At 32.3% G+C, this 14,737-nt stretch overlaps 1 protein-coding gene across 1 annotated transcript; it reads right to left on the minus strand.

Moving 5' to 3' along the window:
• Nucleotides 1-287: 287 nt before the first annotated feature.
• Nucleotides 288-13,564, minus strand: LOC140155951 (uncharacterized). The gene is made up of 3 exons (XM_072178984.1): nt 13,323-13,564; nt 1,599-1,677; nt 288-1,024 (listed from the first exon to the last, which is right to left on the minus strand). Exons 1-3 carry the CDS (start codon nt 13,533-13,535, stop codon nt 615-617), a joined length of 702 nt encoding a protein of 233 aa, XP_072035085.1. The 5' UTR covers nt 13,536-13,564; the 3' UTR covers nt 288-614.
• Between the last annotated feature and the right edge of the window lie 1,173 nt (nt 13,565-14,737).

Raw genomic sequence — 14,737 nt, forward strand, 5'->3', positions numbered from 1 at the left:
TGTTTTATTCATAGTATTATGACCAATATGTTCTTTTGTTGATTGACTTAGGTTGACTGGGCCTGATTGATGTTTGTCCAAAGTCATAGACTCTAAAGTGATAGACGAACTTGATGATACCGCGGATCTTGGTATCTGCGTGATGTGTAAAGCATCATGGTCACCATCACTTTTCCCCTCATTATCATGAATCTCTTTTCCCCTTTCATTGTCTGTTTTATTCGGATTATGACCAGTATGTTCTTTTGTTGATTGACTTAATACTGGGTCTGATTGATATTTCGTAGACTCTGAAGTGAGAGATGAACTTGAAGGAGTACTTGCTCTTTCAATATCAGCAGTAGTTTTTTCATCGGGTAATTTTTGTGCTGATCCTGCCTGAGTTTCTTCAGTTTTTACAATAACTGTAGGAATTCCCAATATTTTGCTCAGACTACTCACAGAGGCCTTCTGTAATTGTTCAATTGTCTGATCTATTGATTGTTGATCAATTTCTGTTGAAAATGGCAATTTTGTATCAATGGATGGATAGGAATCGCCGTTGTCGGGAACCTTTATACTTATCGTTAAATGTTCATGAAACCCTTCAACAAATGTTTCTGAATCAGTTGAAATTAGTCGGATAGTTTCATCAATGGGGTGTCTTGAGTTACTTCTATGATTTTGTGGAAATGCAAATCTATATCACTTCCATCTCCTTCCTCCAGAGATGAGTCAACTTCAGGAAAAGTTGCAGGGGATGTGTTTGAAGTTGATGTTCCTTGCAACCGTTGAGGTGGTCGTAATTCTCTCGTGTAACTGTCAAGAGAATCTTCCCGATTCAGCGGGTAATTTAAATCAGTTTTGGTTGGCTGTGACTCGCCGGTTCTGTTCGTGTGCTCTAATTCGCTGGGTGATAAATGTTTTGTATCATGCCAGTGTTCTGTTATGACATGATGTGTTTCTCCTGTTTTATCAGGTACGAAGCTGTCCGAATAATCGTATATTTCACGAGGAGAATTCCAATAGCCAGATTCGTCACTTTCTGTATGGGAAAATAAAAGTCATATTTGAATGTGTATTGTGAATATGTTTCAATGATTTAAGCATTACATTTTCAGTGGCACAAATTCAAATAAACATTGGCCAATCCAATTGCTGAATGTTAAGCGTTTAGTATACTCCATTCAAGTTTCAAATCAGTGGTAAAAGTGAGGCCCAGACCTGCCAAACATTGTTCAGTAATATGCAAAATGTTTGGAGGGGAAATAGTCAAAACTACTGAGTCTCGAGGTTTTGGATGAATCGCCTGTATACTTAGTAGTCAAATCATCCAACACGGAGGTACCAGTAGTTTTGACTAATTCCCCTTAAAACATGTTGTATTTTGTATACTGTTGCGTGCATGTCGTGCTTTTTTGTAAATATCTGTCTTGAAAGTTTTTATTGTAATCAATTTGGAATTAGAATGCCAATAAATTACAATTTTACAAATCTTCAGACAGATATTAAACGTAATAAGCATCTAATATATATTTAATTCGTGTTTACATCGTTTGAAACATCTCTCAATCGGCAATACGCCACAACATAGGATAAGATAGTACATAGTATCTCACCAATTAGTTGCTTTATCTTATCTTCAAGGTCGTCCATCCTCAGTTTCAGATCATTCATAGCCTGTTTTTCCTCTGCGCACTGTGTAAAATATAATAATCGATGATACTCAAATATAGAGTTTAATACAATAATAACAAACAAGGTGTTATTTTTACGGGTGTTTAATCGTTCTAGATTTCCGTAATAGGAAAAATATTATTCCCAAAAAGTAAACACTTTATCAAAGAGAAAATTTAGATATTAGGCTTATTAATTAAGAAAAACATAAGAAATGTTTCAATTTTGACAAAACTCTACAATAACTGGAAAAAGACTTATCTTACATTTGTTGTAAACTTGATATGGATAAATAATTCTGATTTGATACAGTGTCTATTATCCGATGCTCATTTACCTTAACTCTAGAACTACGAAGGGTACCAACCCACCCACCCCTAAGGTTTACCGGGGGTAGGACCGGCCACCAAAATAACATGTTTTGACATTTGTATGTGAATCAAATGCCACCATTTAGCCTAAAATATAGCCAGATATGAGCAAGATATACAAACTGGTTAATTTCAGTCAATGTCTCATCACTTGACCTTGAAATATTCAAAATGGCTGTCATTTGCACTGTACAAGTTACAAATCGTTGAAAAAACAATGTTTTGACATCTTTATTTGAAACAAATGCCACAATTTTCACCTAAAATGTACAAGCATATAATACAAACAGATTAGATTAATTTCAGTCAATGTTTCATCACTTGACCTGGAAATATTCACAACAGGCTGCCATTTGAACTATTCCAGTTAAAAATCATTGAAAAAGTAATGTTTTGACATATTCATGTAAAGTAAATGCCACCATTTTCCCTAAAATGTACTATAAGCAAGATATAAAAACAGATTATTTTCAGTCAATGTCTCATCACTTGACCGACCTTGGAATAGTCAAAATGACATCCATTTGTACTGTACAGGGTTTAAATCATTGAAAATATAATGTTTTGACATATTCATGTAAAGTAAATGCCACCATTTTAGCTTAAAATGTTTAAGCAAAATATACAACAGATTAACTTAAGTCAATGTCTCATCACCTTGAAATATTCAAAATGGCTGCCATTTGCAATGTTCAAGTTAAAAAACATTGAAAAAATTATGTTTTGTCATCTTTATGTGAAGTAAATGCCACCATTTTTGCCTAAAATGTATAAACAAAATATACAAAAAGATTCACGTCAGTCAATGTCTCATCACTTGACGTTGAAATGTTCAATATGGCTTCCATTTGCACTGTATAGGTTAAACATCTTTAAAAAATACAATGCTTTGACATTTTTAAGTGTGGTAAATGCCATCATTTTCGCCTAAAATGTATCCAGATGTAAGCGAAATAATTTAAACAAAGTGATTAATTTCAGTAAATGTCTCATTACTAAGTTTCAAAATGGCTTCCATTTGCACTGTACAGGTTACAATTCATTAAAAATATGTCTTGTCATATTTATGCGAAACAAATACCACCATTTTGCCTCAAATGTATCCAGATATAAGCAATGATAAATTATACAAACGGATTAATTTCAGTCAATAGCTCATCATCTGACCTTAACATTTTCAAAATATAATGACTTTCATTTGCACTGGACAGGTTAAAATCATTAAAAGACTTATCTTACATTTGTTGTAAACTTGATATGGATAAATAATTCTGATTTGATACAGTGTCTATTATCCGATGCTCATTTACCTTAACTCTAGAACTACGAAGGATACCAACCAACCCACCCTTAGGGTTTTTTATCCGTCATAAAAAAAAACGCGTGTGTTTACGCCCAAACGACCTAAGCTAATCGTAGATCCATGCTATACGCTCATTTTAGTGATAACATTTTTACCCCAGCACTTTACCGGGGGTAGGACCGGCCACCAAAATAACATGTTTTGACATTTGTATGTGAATCAAATATCACCATTTAGCCTAAAATATAGCCAGATATGAGCAAGATATACAAACTGGTTAATTTCAGTCAATGTCTCATCACTTGACCTTGAAATATTCAAAATGGCTGCCATTTGCACTGTACAAGTTACAAATCGTTGAAAAAACAATGTTTTGACATCTTTATTTGAAACAAATACCACCATTTTCACCTAAAATGTATAATAATATTATACAAACATATTAGATTAATTTCAGTCAATGTCTCATCGCTTGACCTTGAAATATTCAATATGGCTGCCATTTAGACTTCACATGTTAAAAATCATTGAAAAATTATGCTTTGACATCTTTATGTGAATTAAATGCCACAATTTTCACCTAAAATGTACAAGCATATAATACAAACAGATTAGATTAATTTCAGTCAATGTTTCATCACTTGACCTGGAAATATTCAAAAATGGCTGCCATTTGAACTATTCCAGTTAAACATCATTGAAAAAGTAATGTTTTGACATATTCATGTAAAGTAAATGCCACCATTTTTCCCTAAAATGTATAAGCAAGATTATAAAAACAGATTATTTTCAGTCAATGTCTCATCACTTGACCGACCTTGGAATAGTCAAAATGACATCCATTTGTACTGTACAGGGTTTAAATCATTGAAAATATAATGTTTTGACATATTCATGTAAAGTAAATGCCACCATTTTAGCTTAAAATGTTTAAGCAAAATATACAACAGATTAACTTCAGTCAATGTCTCATCACCTTGAAATATTCAAAATGGCTGCCATTTGCAATGTTCAGGTTAAAAATCATTGAAAAAATTATGTTTTGTCATCTTTGTGTGAAGTAAATGCCACCATTTTTGCCTAAAATGTATAAACAAAATATACAAAAAGATTCACGTCAGTCAATGTCTCATCACTTGACGTTGAAATGTTCAATATGGCTTCCATTTGCACTGTATGGGTTAAACATCTTTAAAAAATACAATGCTTTGATATTTTTAAGTGTGGTAAATGCCATCATTTTCGCCTAAAATGTATCCAGATGTAAGCGAAATAATTTAAACAAAGTGATTAATTTCAGTCAATGTCTCATTACTAAGTTTCAAAATGGCTTCCATTTGCACTGTACAGGTTACAATTCATTAAAATATGTCTTGTCATATTTATGCGAAACAAATACCACCATTTTGCCTCAAATGTATCCAGATATAAGCAATGATAAATTATACAAACGGATTAATTTCAGTCAATAGCTCATCATCTGACCTTAACATTTTCAAAATATAATGACTTTCATTTGCACTGGACAGGTTAAAATCATTAAAAGACTTATCTTACATTTGTTGTAAACTTGATATGGATAAATAATTCTGATTTGATACAGTGTCTATTATCCGATGCTCATTTACCTTAACTCTAGAACTACGAAGGATACCAACCAACCCACCCTTAGGGTTTTTTTATCCGTCATAAAAAAAACGCGTGTGTTTACGCCCAAACGACCTAAGCTAATCGTAGATCCATGCTATACGCTCATTTTAGTGATAACATTTTTACCCCAGCACTTTACCGGGGGTAGGACCGGCCACCAAAATAACATGTTTTGACATTTGTATGTGAATCAAATGTCACCATTTAGCCTAAAATATAGCCAGATATGAGCAAGATATACAAACTGGTTAATTTCAGTCAATGTCTCATCACTTGACCTTGAAATATTCAAAATGGCTGCCATTTGCACTGTACAAGTTACAAATCGTTGAAAAAACAATGTTTTGACATCTTTATTTGAAACAAATACCACCATTTTCACCTAAAATGTATAATAATATTATACAAACATATTAGATTAATTTCAGTCAATGTCTCATCGCTTGACCTTGAAATATTCAATATGGCTGCCATTTAGACTTCACATGTTAAAAATCATTGAAAAATTATGCTTTGACATCTTTATGTGAATTAAATGCCACAATTTTCACCTACAATGTACAAGCATATAATACAAACAGATTAGATTAATTTCAGTCAATGTTTCATCACTTGACCTGGAAATATTCAAAAATGGCTGCCATTTGAACTATTCCAGTTAAACATCATTGAAAAAGTAATGTTTTGACATATTCATGTAAAGTAAATGCCACCATTTTTCCCTAAAATGTATAAGCAAGATTATAAAAACAGATTATTTTCAGTCAATGTCTCATCACTTGACCGACCTTGGAATAGTCAAAATGACATCCATTTGTACTGTACAGGGTTTAAATCATTGAAAATATAATGTTTTGACATATTCATGTAAAGTAAATGCCACCATTTTAGCTTAAAATGTTTAAGCAAAATATACAACAGATTAACTTCAGTCAATGTCTCATCACCTTGAAATATTCAAAATGGCTGCCATTTGCAATGTTCAGGTTAAAAATCATTGAAAAAATTATGTTTTGTCATCTTTGTGTGAAGTAAATGCCACCATTTTTGCCTAAAATGTATAAACAAAATATACAAAAAGATTCACGTCAGTCAATGTCTCATCACTTGACGTTGAAATGTTCAATATGGCTTCCATTTGCACTGTATAGGTTAAACATCTTTAAAAAATACAATGCTTTGACATTTTTAAGTGTGGTAAATGCCATCATTTTCGCCTAAAATGTATCCAGATGTAAGCGAAATAATTTAAACAAAGTGATTAATTTCAGTAAATGTCTCATTACTAAGTTTCAAAATGGCTTCCATTTGCACTGTACAGGTTACAATTCATTAAAAATATGTCTTGTCATATTTATGTGAAACAAATACCACGATTTTGCCTCAAATGTATCCAGATATAAGCAATGATAAATTATACAAACTGATTAATTTCAGTCAATAGCTCATCATCTGACCTTAAAATTTTCAAAATATAATGACTTTCATTTGCACTGGACAGGTTAAAATCGTTAAAATAAACATGTTTTGACTTCTTTATATGTGACTTCTTTATGTATTGACTTCATTATGTGGCAGCAGTGAAAATGATTTTAACATCAGGAAAGCCCAGGCATGGAGGGCCTGCAACAGCATGAACAAGATATGGAAGAACAGCCTGCCTAGAAATCTTAAAACCAAGCTTTTCATCACCACAGTCGAATCAGTTCTGATGTATGGTGCAGAAACCTCGACAATTACATCAAAGGTTAGGAAGGCGCTTGATGGTTGTTACACAAGACAACTGAGAAAAGCACTTAATGTTACCTGGTAGTCGCACACCACCAATAAGGAGCTGTATGGCAATCTCTCTCCAATCTCCGAAAGGCTGAAAACAAAAAGGCTGAGATTTGCTTTATACGTCGAGACAACGTGATTATGACCTTATATTAACATCCAGCAACAAATTTGATGCTCAATCCCAAAAAGAGAGAGCGTATAAAAATTCAAAGTTTAGAACTTCAGGAATAGAAGTCGTTACTCTGAGTTTCACGCCTAAAAGGCAGACGACGCGACACGATGGAGAAATTTTGGCTGGACAACCATCGCCTTGGAATGGAAGAATCATGGTGTCAACATCCAAACTATTCCAAGTCGTTTCATTTTAACGTTTGTAACGTTTTCTGAACGTATTATTCAAAGTTGTCACCCGGTCTGGTCAAACATTGCATCAACGTCGACACAACGTCATTATAACGTCATAATGACGTTATATCAACGTCAAAAATCAACGTCGAAAATAACGTTGTCACGACACGAATACGAGTTCACAGATTTACGTGTTTACAACGTAAATGACAACCTAAGTCCAACGTCAGCGAACGTCGTGAATACGTATTAGCTGGGTACATGGTTTAATTTGAAAATAATAACCTGAACAGTGTAAGTGAAAGCCAGTTTGAATATTTTAGGCGAAAATTGTGGCATTTGATTCACATAAAGATGTCAAAACATGGTTTTGAAATGATTTTTAACCTGTACAATGCAAATGGAAGTCATTATATTTTGAATATTTCAATGTCAGGTGATGAGCTATTGACTGAAAGTAATCACCCCGTGGTATTTGTTTCCCATAAATATGACAAGACATATATTTTAATGAATTTTGACCTGTAGTGCAAATGGAAGCCATTTTGAAAATTTTAAGGCCAAGTGATGAGACATTAACTGAAATATTAATTAGTTTGTATAAATTATTTCGCTTATATCTGGATATATTTAAGGCGAAATGGTGGCATTTACTTCATATAAAGATGTTTAAGCATTAAATTTTCAAAGATATTTAACCTATACAGTGTAAATGGATGCTATTTTGACTATTTCAAGGTCAAGTGATGAACATTGTCTGAAGTGGTTATGTTTGTATATTTTGCTTATATAGAAAATATTGATTTTTGAAGACCAAAGCAAGGAGTCAACTTTATGCTCATTTTGTGAGAGCTGGTCACAGTGAGTTTAAGGCTTTCTGGTATGCTGGTTCTGAACCCTCGAATTAAACATACAGATATGCATGTTCAAAGCAAAGTTTACGTTTGTTGCTGTAGGCGTCTATCTAGTATCTACCAACATAAATAAAATACGTCAAGAAGAAGTCAGATAACGTTATCACAGGCAGTTAGCACGTGAAAGTGTTTTTGTTTGACGTTTCTAAAAATATTTCGGAAATCAAGTTTGCTGTAAACATGGTAAACAGATACCGACCAATCATAATAGCCAACTGGTGAGTATTGATAGAGGTTGAACACCTACTACGCGAATAATTATCATACCTGGCACAATATACCTTAGTTTCTATTTTTTTTAAATATAGTGTCAAAAGCAATCAAAATTGTGATATTTTTTTTAATTTGAAAAGCACATTATTGTGCTAAATAGTTTCCTTCGGGCATGCCGGGTATTAAAGTTTAACTGGTCTCGTCAGAGAGATACAAGACAGGGCGCTATGGGTTTGGGATTTACTGTTGCTACATTAGTGGAACCAATGTTTTTTGGCATCATTAAGGGATATAAAAGGAGCGTTTATTGCGTTTCGACAGTATTTTTTGTGGGACATGAGAGCACCTCAGACCTATCGAATTGCATTCTGAATACGAAGCATGTCTTTCTGATATCAAATAATTTTCATTTTTGAAAATCACAATATAATACAAATTTTATGACAAATTATAAAAATTTGATATTTTTCAAATTTTGATATATAACAGTCCTCGAAGTAAATTATATTAATCTAATGATATATTCTTAAAGTGTATGTAGCAGGAGGAAAAGCCGACGGTCAATTGAAAATTTTGACCTTTCATATTGAAGATATGGATTTTTTCCCAAAAAGACCTTATTTTTGTTTGGTGTTTTGGGGAAAAAAATCCATATCTTCAATACGAAAGGTCGAAATTTTCAATTGATCGTCGGCTTTTTATCCCACCTACATACACTTTAAGTATAAATCATCAGATTTATAAAGTTTACTTCAAGTACTGTTAAATATCAAAAATATCAATTTTAATGATTTGCCATAAAATGTGTATTAAATTGCGAATTTCAAAAGTCAAAATTATTTGATATCAGAATGACATTCTTCGTATTCAGAATGCAATTCGATATGTCTGATGTGCTCTAATGTCCCAAAATAAATACTGTCCAAACGTTCATACCCCAGCCCTTAAACCTTTTTTTCTACATGCTTATTTTCAATTCTCATAATACAATGAAAAACATATGAAAGAAATATATTTACAAATCCTAATAATACAAAGTCAAAAATAAGAATAACTATTGTCTAGATGTTTGCTTTCAATTTTCATGATTTTTCTCATTACACAATGAAAAACAAATGAAACATATTTACAACTCCTAATAAAGCGAAGTCAAACATAAGAATAACCTTTTCTAATTAAATGTTTGTTTTCAATTCTCATAATTTTCCTCATAATACAAGGAAAATAAAACAAATAGATTTTTATTCTTTTTAAGTTATTCTTATGTTTGACTTTGTTTTATTAGGGTTTGTAAACCTGTTTCTTTTGTTTTTCGTTGTATTATGAGAATTCAAAATAAGCATCTAGAAAAAAGTTATTATTTTGTTTGTCCTTGTTTTAATTAGGTTTTGTAATCTAAATTCTCATAGCTTTCCTCATAATACAATGAGATGCTTTCTTTATAGATGCTTATTTTAAATTCTCATAATTTTCATCATAATACAAAAAAAAACAGAAATAGATTTTTAAACCCTAATAAAACAAAGTTGAACATAGGAAAACCTTTTTCTAGATGCTTATTTTCAATTCTAATAATTTTCCTCATAATACAATGAAAAACATAACAGATATATTTACAAATCATAATAAAACAAAGTCAAACATAGAATAGCTTTTTTTTGTATGCTTATTTTCAATAATTATCATTTTCCTCATAGTTCAATGAAAACAAAAGTAACATATTTTCAAACCTTAATGAAACTAACCTAAACGTAAAAATAACTTTTTTTCTAGATGCTTATTTGCAATTCTCATAATCTACCTCATAATACAATTTAAAAAAAATGGATTATCAAACCCTTATACAACAAAGTCAAACATAAGAATTAACTTTTTTAGATGCTGATTTTCATTTCTCATAATTTTCCTCATAATACAAAGAAAAACAAAATAAATAGATTCTCAAACCCTGACAAAACAAATAGGAAAACTTTTGTCTACATGCTTATTTTCAATTCTCATAATACAATGAAAAACAAATGAAAGAAATATATTTACAAATCCTAATAATACAAAGTCAAAAATAAGAATAACTTTTGTCTAGATGTTTGCTTTCAATTTTCATAATTTTTCTCATTACACAATGAAAAACAAATGAAACATATTTACAACTCCTAATAAAGCGAAGTCGAACATAAGAATATCTTTTTTCTAGATGTTTGTTTTCAATGCTCATAATTTTCGTCATAATACAAGGAAAAATAAAACAAATAGATTCATCTACTGAAGTTATTCTTGTTTTTGACTTTCTTTTATTAGGGTTTGTAAATCTATTTCTGTTGTTTTTCATTGTATTATGAGGAAAATTATGAGAATTGAAAATAAGAATCTAGAAAAAAATTATTCTTATGTTTGACCTTGTTTTAATTAGGTTTTGTAATCTAAATTCTCATAGCTTTCCTCATAATACAATGAGATGCTTTCTATATAGATGCTTATTTTCAATTCTCATAATTTTCATCATTATACAACAAAAAAACAAAAGAAATAAGATTTTCAAACCCTAATAAAACAAAGTTAAACATAGGAAAAACTTTTTTCCAGATGCTTATTTTCAATTCTCATAATTTTCCTCAAAATACAATGAAAAACATGAGAAATATATTTACAAATCATAATAAAACAAAGTCAAACATAAGAATAGCTTTTTTTTTATCTAGATGCTTATTTCAATTCTCATAATTTTCCTTATAATACAATGAAAACAAAAGCAATATATTTTTAAACCTTAATAAAACTAATCTAAACGTAAAAATAACTTTTTTTCTAGATGCTTATTTTCAATTCTCATAATTTACCTTATAATACAAGGAAAAACAAAAGAAATGCATTATCAAACCCTAATAAAACAAAGTCAAACATAAGAATAAACTTGTTTTAGATGCTGATTTTCATTTCTCATAATTTTCCTCATAATTCAAAGAAAAACAAAATAAATAGATTCTCAAACCCTAATAAAACAAATAGGAAAATTTAGATTTTCTTTAGATTTAAATAATTATGTAAAAGCCCTTGCCATGTAAACTGGACATTTTGTTGTAATCAGACATTCGGTTCTCAAGATAGGGCCTGTCAAAATGGAAAACAAAATGGGCAACAAGTTACCCGACAAATTGACGTAATCATGGTATAGTAAACCATTTCTTGAGAGCAGTGAACATGGTGAATTATTATTGTGTCACTATTCGCGGTAAAATAATTTGAAACTAATTTATCTGCGTCGTTATGCATCGATTTAATTTATACAGACTGAGGAATAGCCTTAACATGACCTTAGTAGTTAGTACCTTCTGCCGCAAGAATGCCAAGTGAGACTTGAAAAATAAGATACTACAGAATTTTCAATGAGTTGTTAATTTGGCATCATAGCTGTTGCCCAATGTGGGGTATAATTCAAACTGATTTCTTTATTGGGACGAGTACGCGGTTTAGATCAATTGTTTGAGTAAAGTTTAATACTGCTCTAAACGTGTAATAATATTCGTGTTATGCCCCTGAGCCGGGCCCTGAGCCCCCACTCCTCCAATTGATTCGCTATATACATGTACGTCAATTAACAAATGTTTGTGTATTGACTGTTGAGATGATTGTTGTTCTGATTAAAGGAAATCAACTTGGGACAGCAAATTAAGATTCACTGAGAAATTTTGAATATGGGTTTGAGTTTGTCGAAGTCGTGAACCATTAATTTTACATGATTAGGCTAAAGTTCCCAATTAAATGCCTTCATATTGTTTTACCAATTAGGCCTACATTACCCAATGGAAGGGTTACTGTAGAACATGTCAGAACATTTTGTTGAAATGATCATAATAAAATGATAAGTGTTATCATCGTTGTAAATTAAGTCAAAGGTGTGAGGTGTCAGATACCAACCTATTTACCTATATATCGCGTACGTGATAACATGTCTATTCCTCAAAAAGCCTTTTAAGTTACAACTTATGAGTCATTGTTGATAAATACATAAAACTACTCATTGATTAATAAATAGAACTACTCTCTATGTAAAGAGTGAAAAACTCACTCCCCAAAAGAGTGATTCACGTATATAAGACCACTCAAAAAGAGTGAAATGTGTTTGTAGCTTTAAAACCACTCTAAAAAAAAGAGTGAAAACCACTCTAAAAGTGTGAATTTCATGAAGGGCAACTCTAAAATGTGTTGTCCTTAATATTTAACTCCTTGAACGAGTTGAAATTTACTCTTTTAGAGTGGTTTTCACTCTTTTGAATGGTTTTAAAGTTAAAAACACATTTAACTCTTTTGTGAGTGATCTTTATGTGAATCGCTCTTTCGGAGAGTGCGTTTTTCACTCTTTTACATTTAGAGAGTATATACGATGAGGCCAACGAGTGATTCACTTATAAGACCACTCAAAAAGAGTGAAATGTGTTTTTAACTTTAAAACCACTCTAAAAAGAGTGAAACCACTACTCTTTCAAGAAGTTAAATGAAGGACACCTCTAAAATGTGTTGTCCTTTATTTAACTCCTTGAACGAGTTGAAATTCACTCTTTTAGAAGCTTTTAAAGTGGTTTTCACTCTTTTTTTAAGGTTTTAAAGTTAAAAACACATTATTTTCCACTCTTTTTGTGTGTTCTTTATAAAAGTGAATCGCTCTTTTTTCGGAGAGTGTGTTTTTCACTCTTTTACAGTTAGAGAGACGATGAGGCCAACGCATTTTGTAGGTCTATTAGTCCCGAGTAACTTTTACTTCATCCAAAACAAACAAACATTTGTAAAATTGCAAACACATATACTAGTATAAGCCTATTAAAAACAACGACGAAACAAACAGCTACACTCTTCACCCTGCTACGATAATTGCCTAACTCACCATGCTCACTTTTCAGCCGATTTTTCAGCTGATTTTTGCCGAAGTCACAGGCCAAAGTCACTGAAAGTCACATAGTCACACCGTCTCTGATCAGTCCTTTTCATTTGTCTCATTGTTCTTATCAAAAGGATTGGTGAATAAATGTTTATGCTTGAACCATATTTTGTACTTTTCTCAAAACTACAAAAAAATAGTTTGTTTCAACTTACATTGCACTGTCCACAGGGCGGCATTTTCAGAATATAAGAACAACTTCCGTCGTCTGCAATATCCATTCGTACTTGAGGTGGTACATTGATGTCGTCTGCAGCTTCTGTGACTAATGTTGCATGCAACACGAATGATAATCCAGTGACGAGTAAAATATGACTGAAATCACTTTGGTGAATAGTCCGGAGGCCAACGAAGGTTGCCATAATCATCGTCTTCTTTGAACTATTCTGATCAATAAATAGTGATGTTTCTTGGCGTCTAAAGCTTTACCTCTAGTATTACATTTGATTCCATTTAGAAAATATAGAATTCATAAAATCACACATGAGGTAACAACATAATCACCAAATGACAACGCAATTGAAATAGAAACATGCTATATGAGTGCTAACTCATCAACATTGTGTATTTCATTCCAAAATCTACCATGGTCTGATGGTGGACGTATTGATAACCATCTAGTAGACCTATATTGATGAAGCCCAATGTCGTCTATCGAATGCATTGTGGTGGCACGTTAAAATGTACAACCTATTAAACGTCACCATTCAAAAGATATTATTAAGTGGCTTGTTTCAAATCGCATCCCATTTTGATATAATCAATCCTTAAGGTAGTATAATTAGTCACTCCTTTGATGCCCGGGCCCACGTCCAATTACCTACTTGGCAGCCCTCTTCGTTCGGCGGCACTCAAGTTCATTGGCGTAATTCTGATGACTTTTTAAGTTTCGATAATTATCATTTATAGATGATGATGTTTTCTTGTTTCTTGACTCTCTCCACTTGAGCAATAGTATAGCCTACATGTAGTGATGGTAACTTTTGCCACTGTGCCAGGTTTGCGCATGTCACATGCATTATCTGAGAGTCAGCCTGATATTAGGGGCCTACTAAGTTATACTATTCGCCACTTGCACGGTTCCGCCATTATGCACTATATGCGGGGAGAGCCTCGAACTGGCAGCATACATGAAAGGAAGAATTACGTAACCTTACACAGAATGTTATATGACTGGTTCAATTCCCATTCATGTATGCTGCCAGTTCGAGGCTCTCCCCCACATAGTGCATAATGGCGGAACCGTGCAAGTGGCGATATTGTAATAATTTGTGATGAGCTTTTTGTGTGTTTATATAAAATGCGCCTGTCACACATCGCCGGGTCGGCCCTACGTATATCCCACACTCATAGAAATGACTTGTTCGCCTTGTTGGCGCAATTCAAAAGGAGTAAGTTTGGACAACTCAAAAATAGTGTAAAAGTTGCCAAAACAAAATTCATTTTAGTTATCCGAACTTAAAAATGCTGAAAAAGCTCAAAAAGTTTCGTCAACTAATCAACTTTGTTGGCATTACTTAAAAAGTTGATGTAAGTCGTTGCGTCAACTTTTAAGTAATGCCAACTTCTG

The sequence above is a fragment of the Amphiura filiformis genome, chromosome 6, assembly GCF_039555335.1.
Source record: "Amphiura filiformis chromosome 6, Afil_fr2py, whole genome shotgun sequence".
NCBI classification, from domain to species: domain Eukaryota; kingdom Metazoa; phylum Echinodermata; class Ophiuroidea; order Amphilepidida; family Amphiuridae; genus Amphiura; species Amphiura filiformis.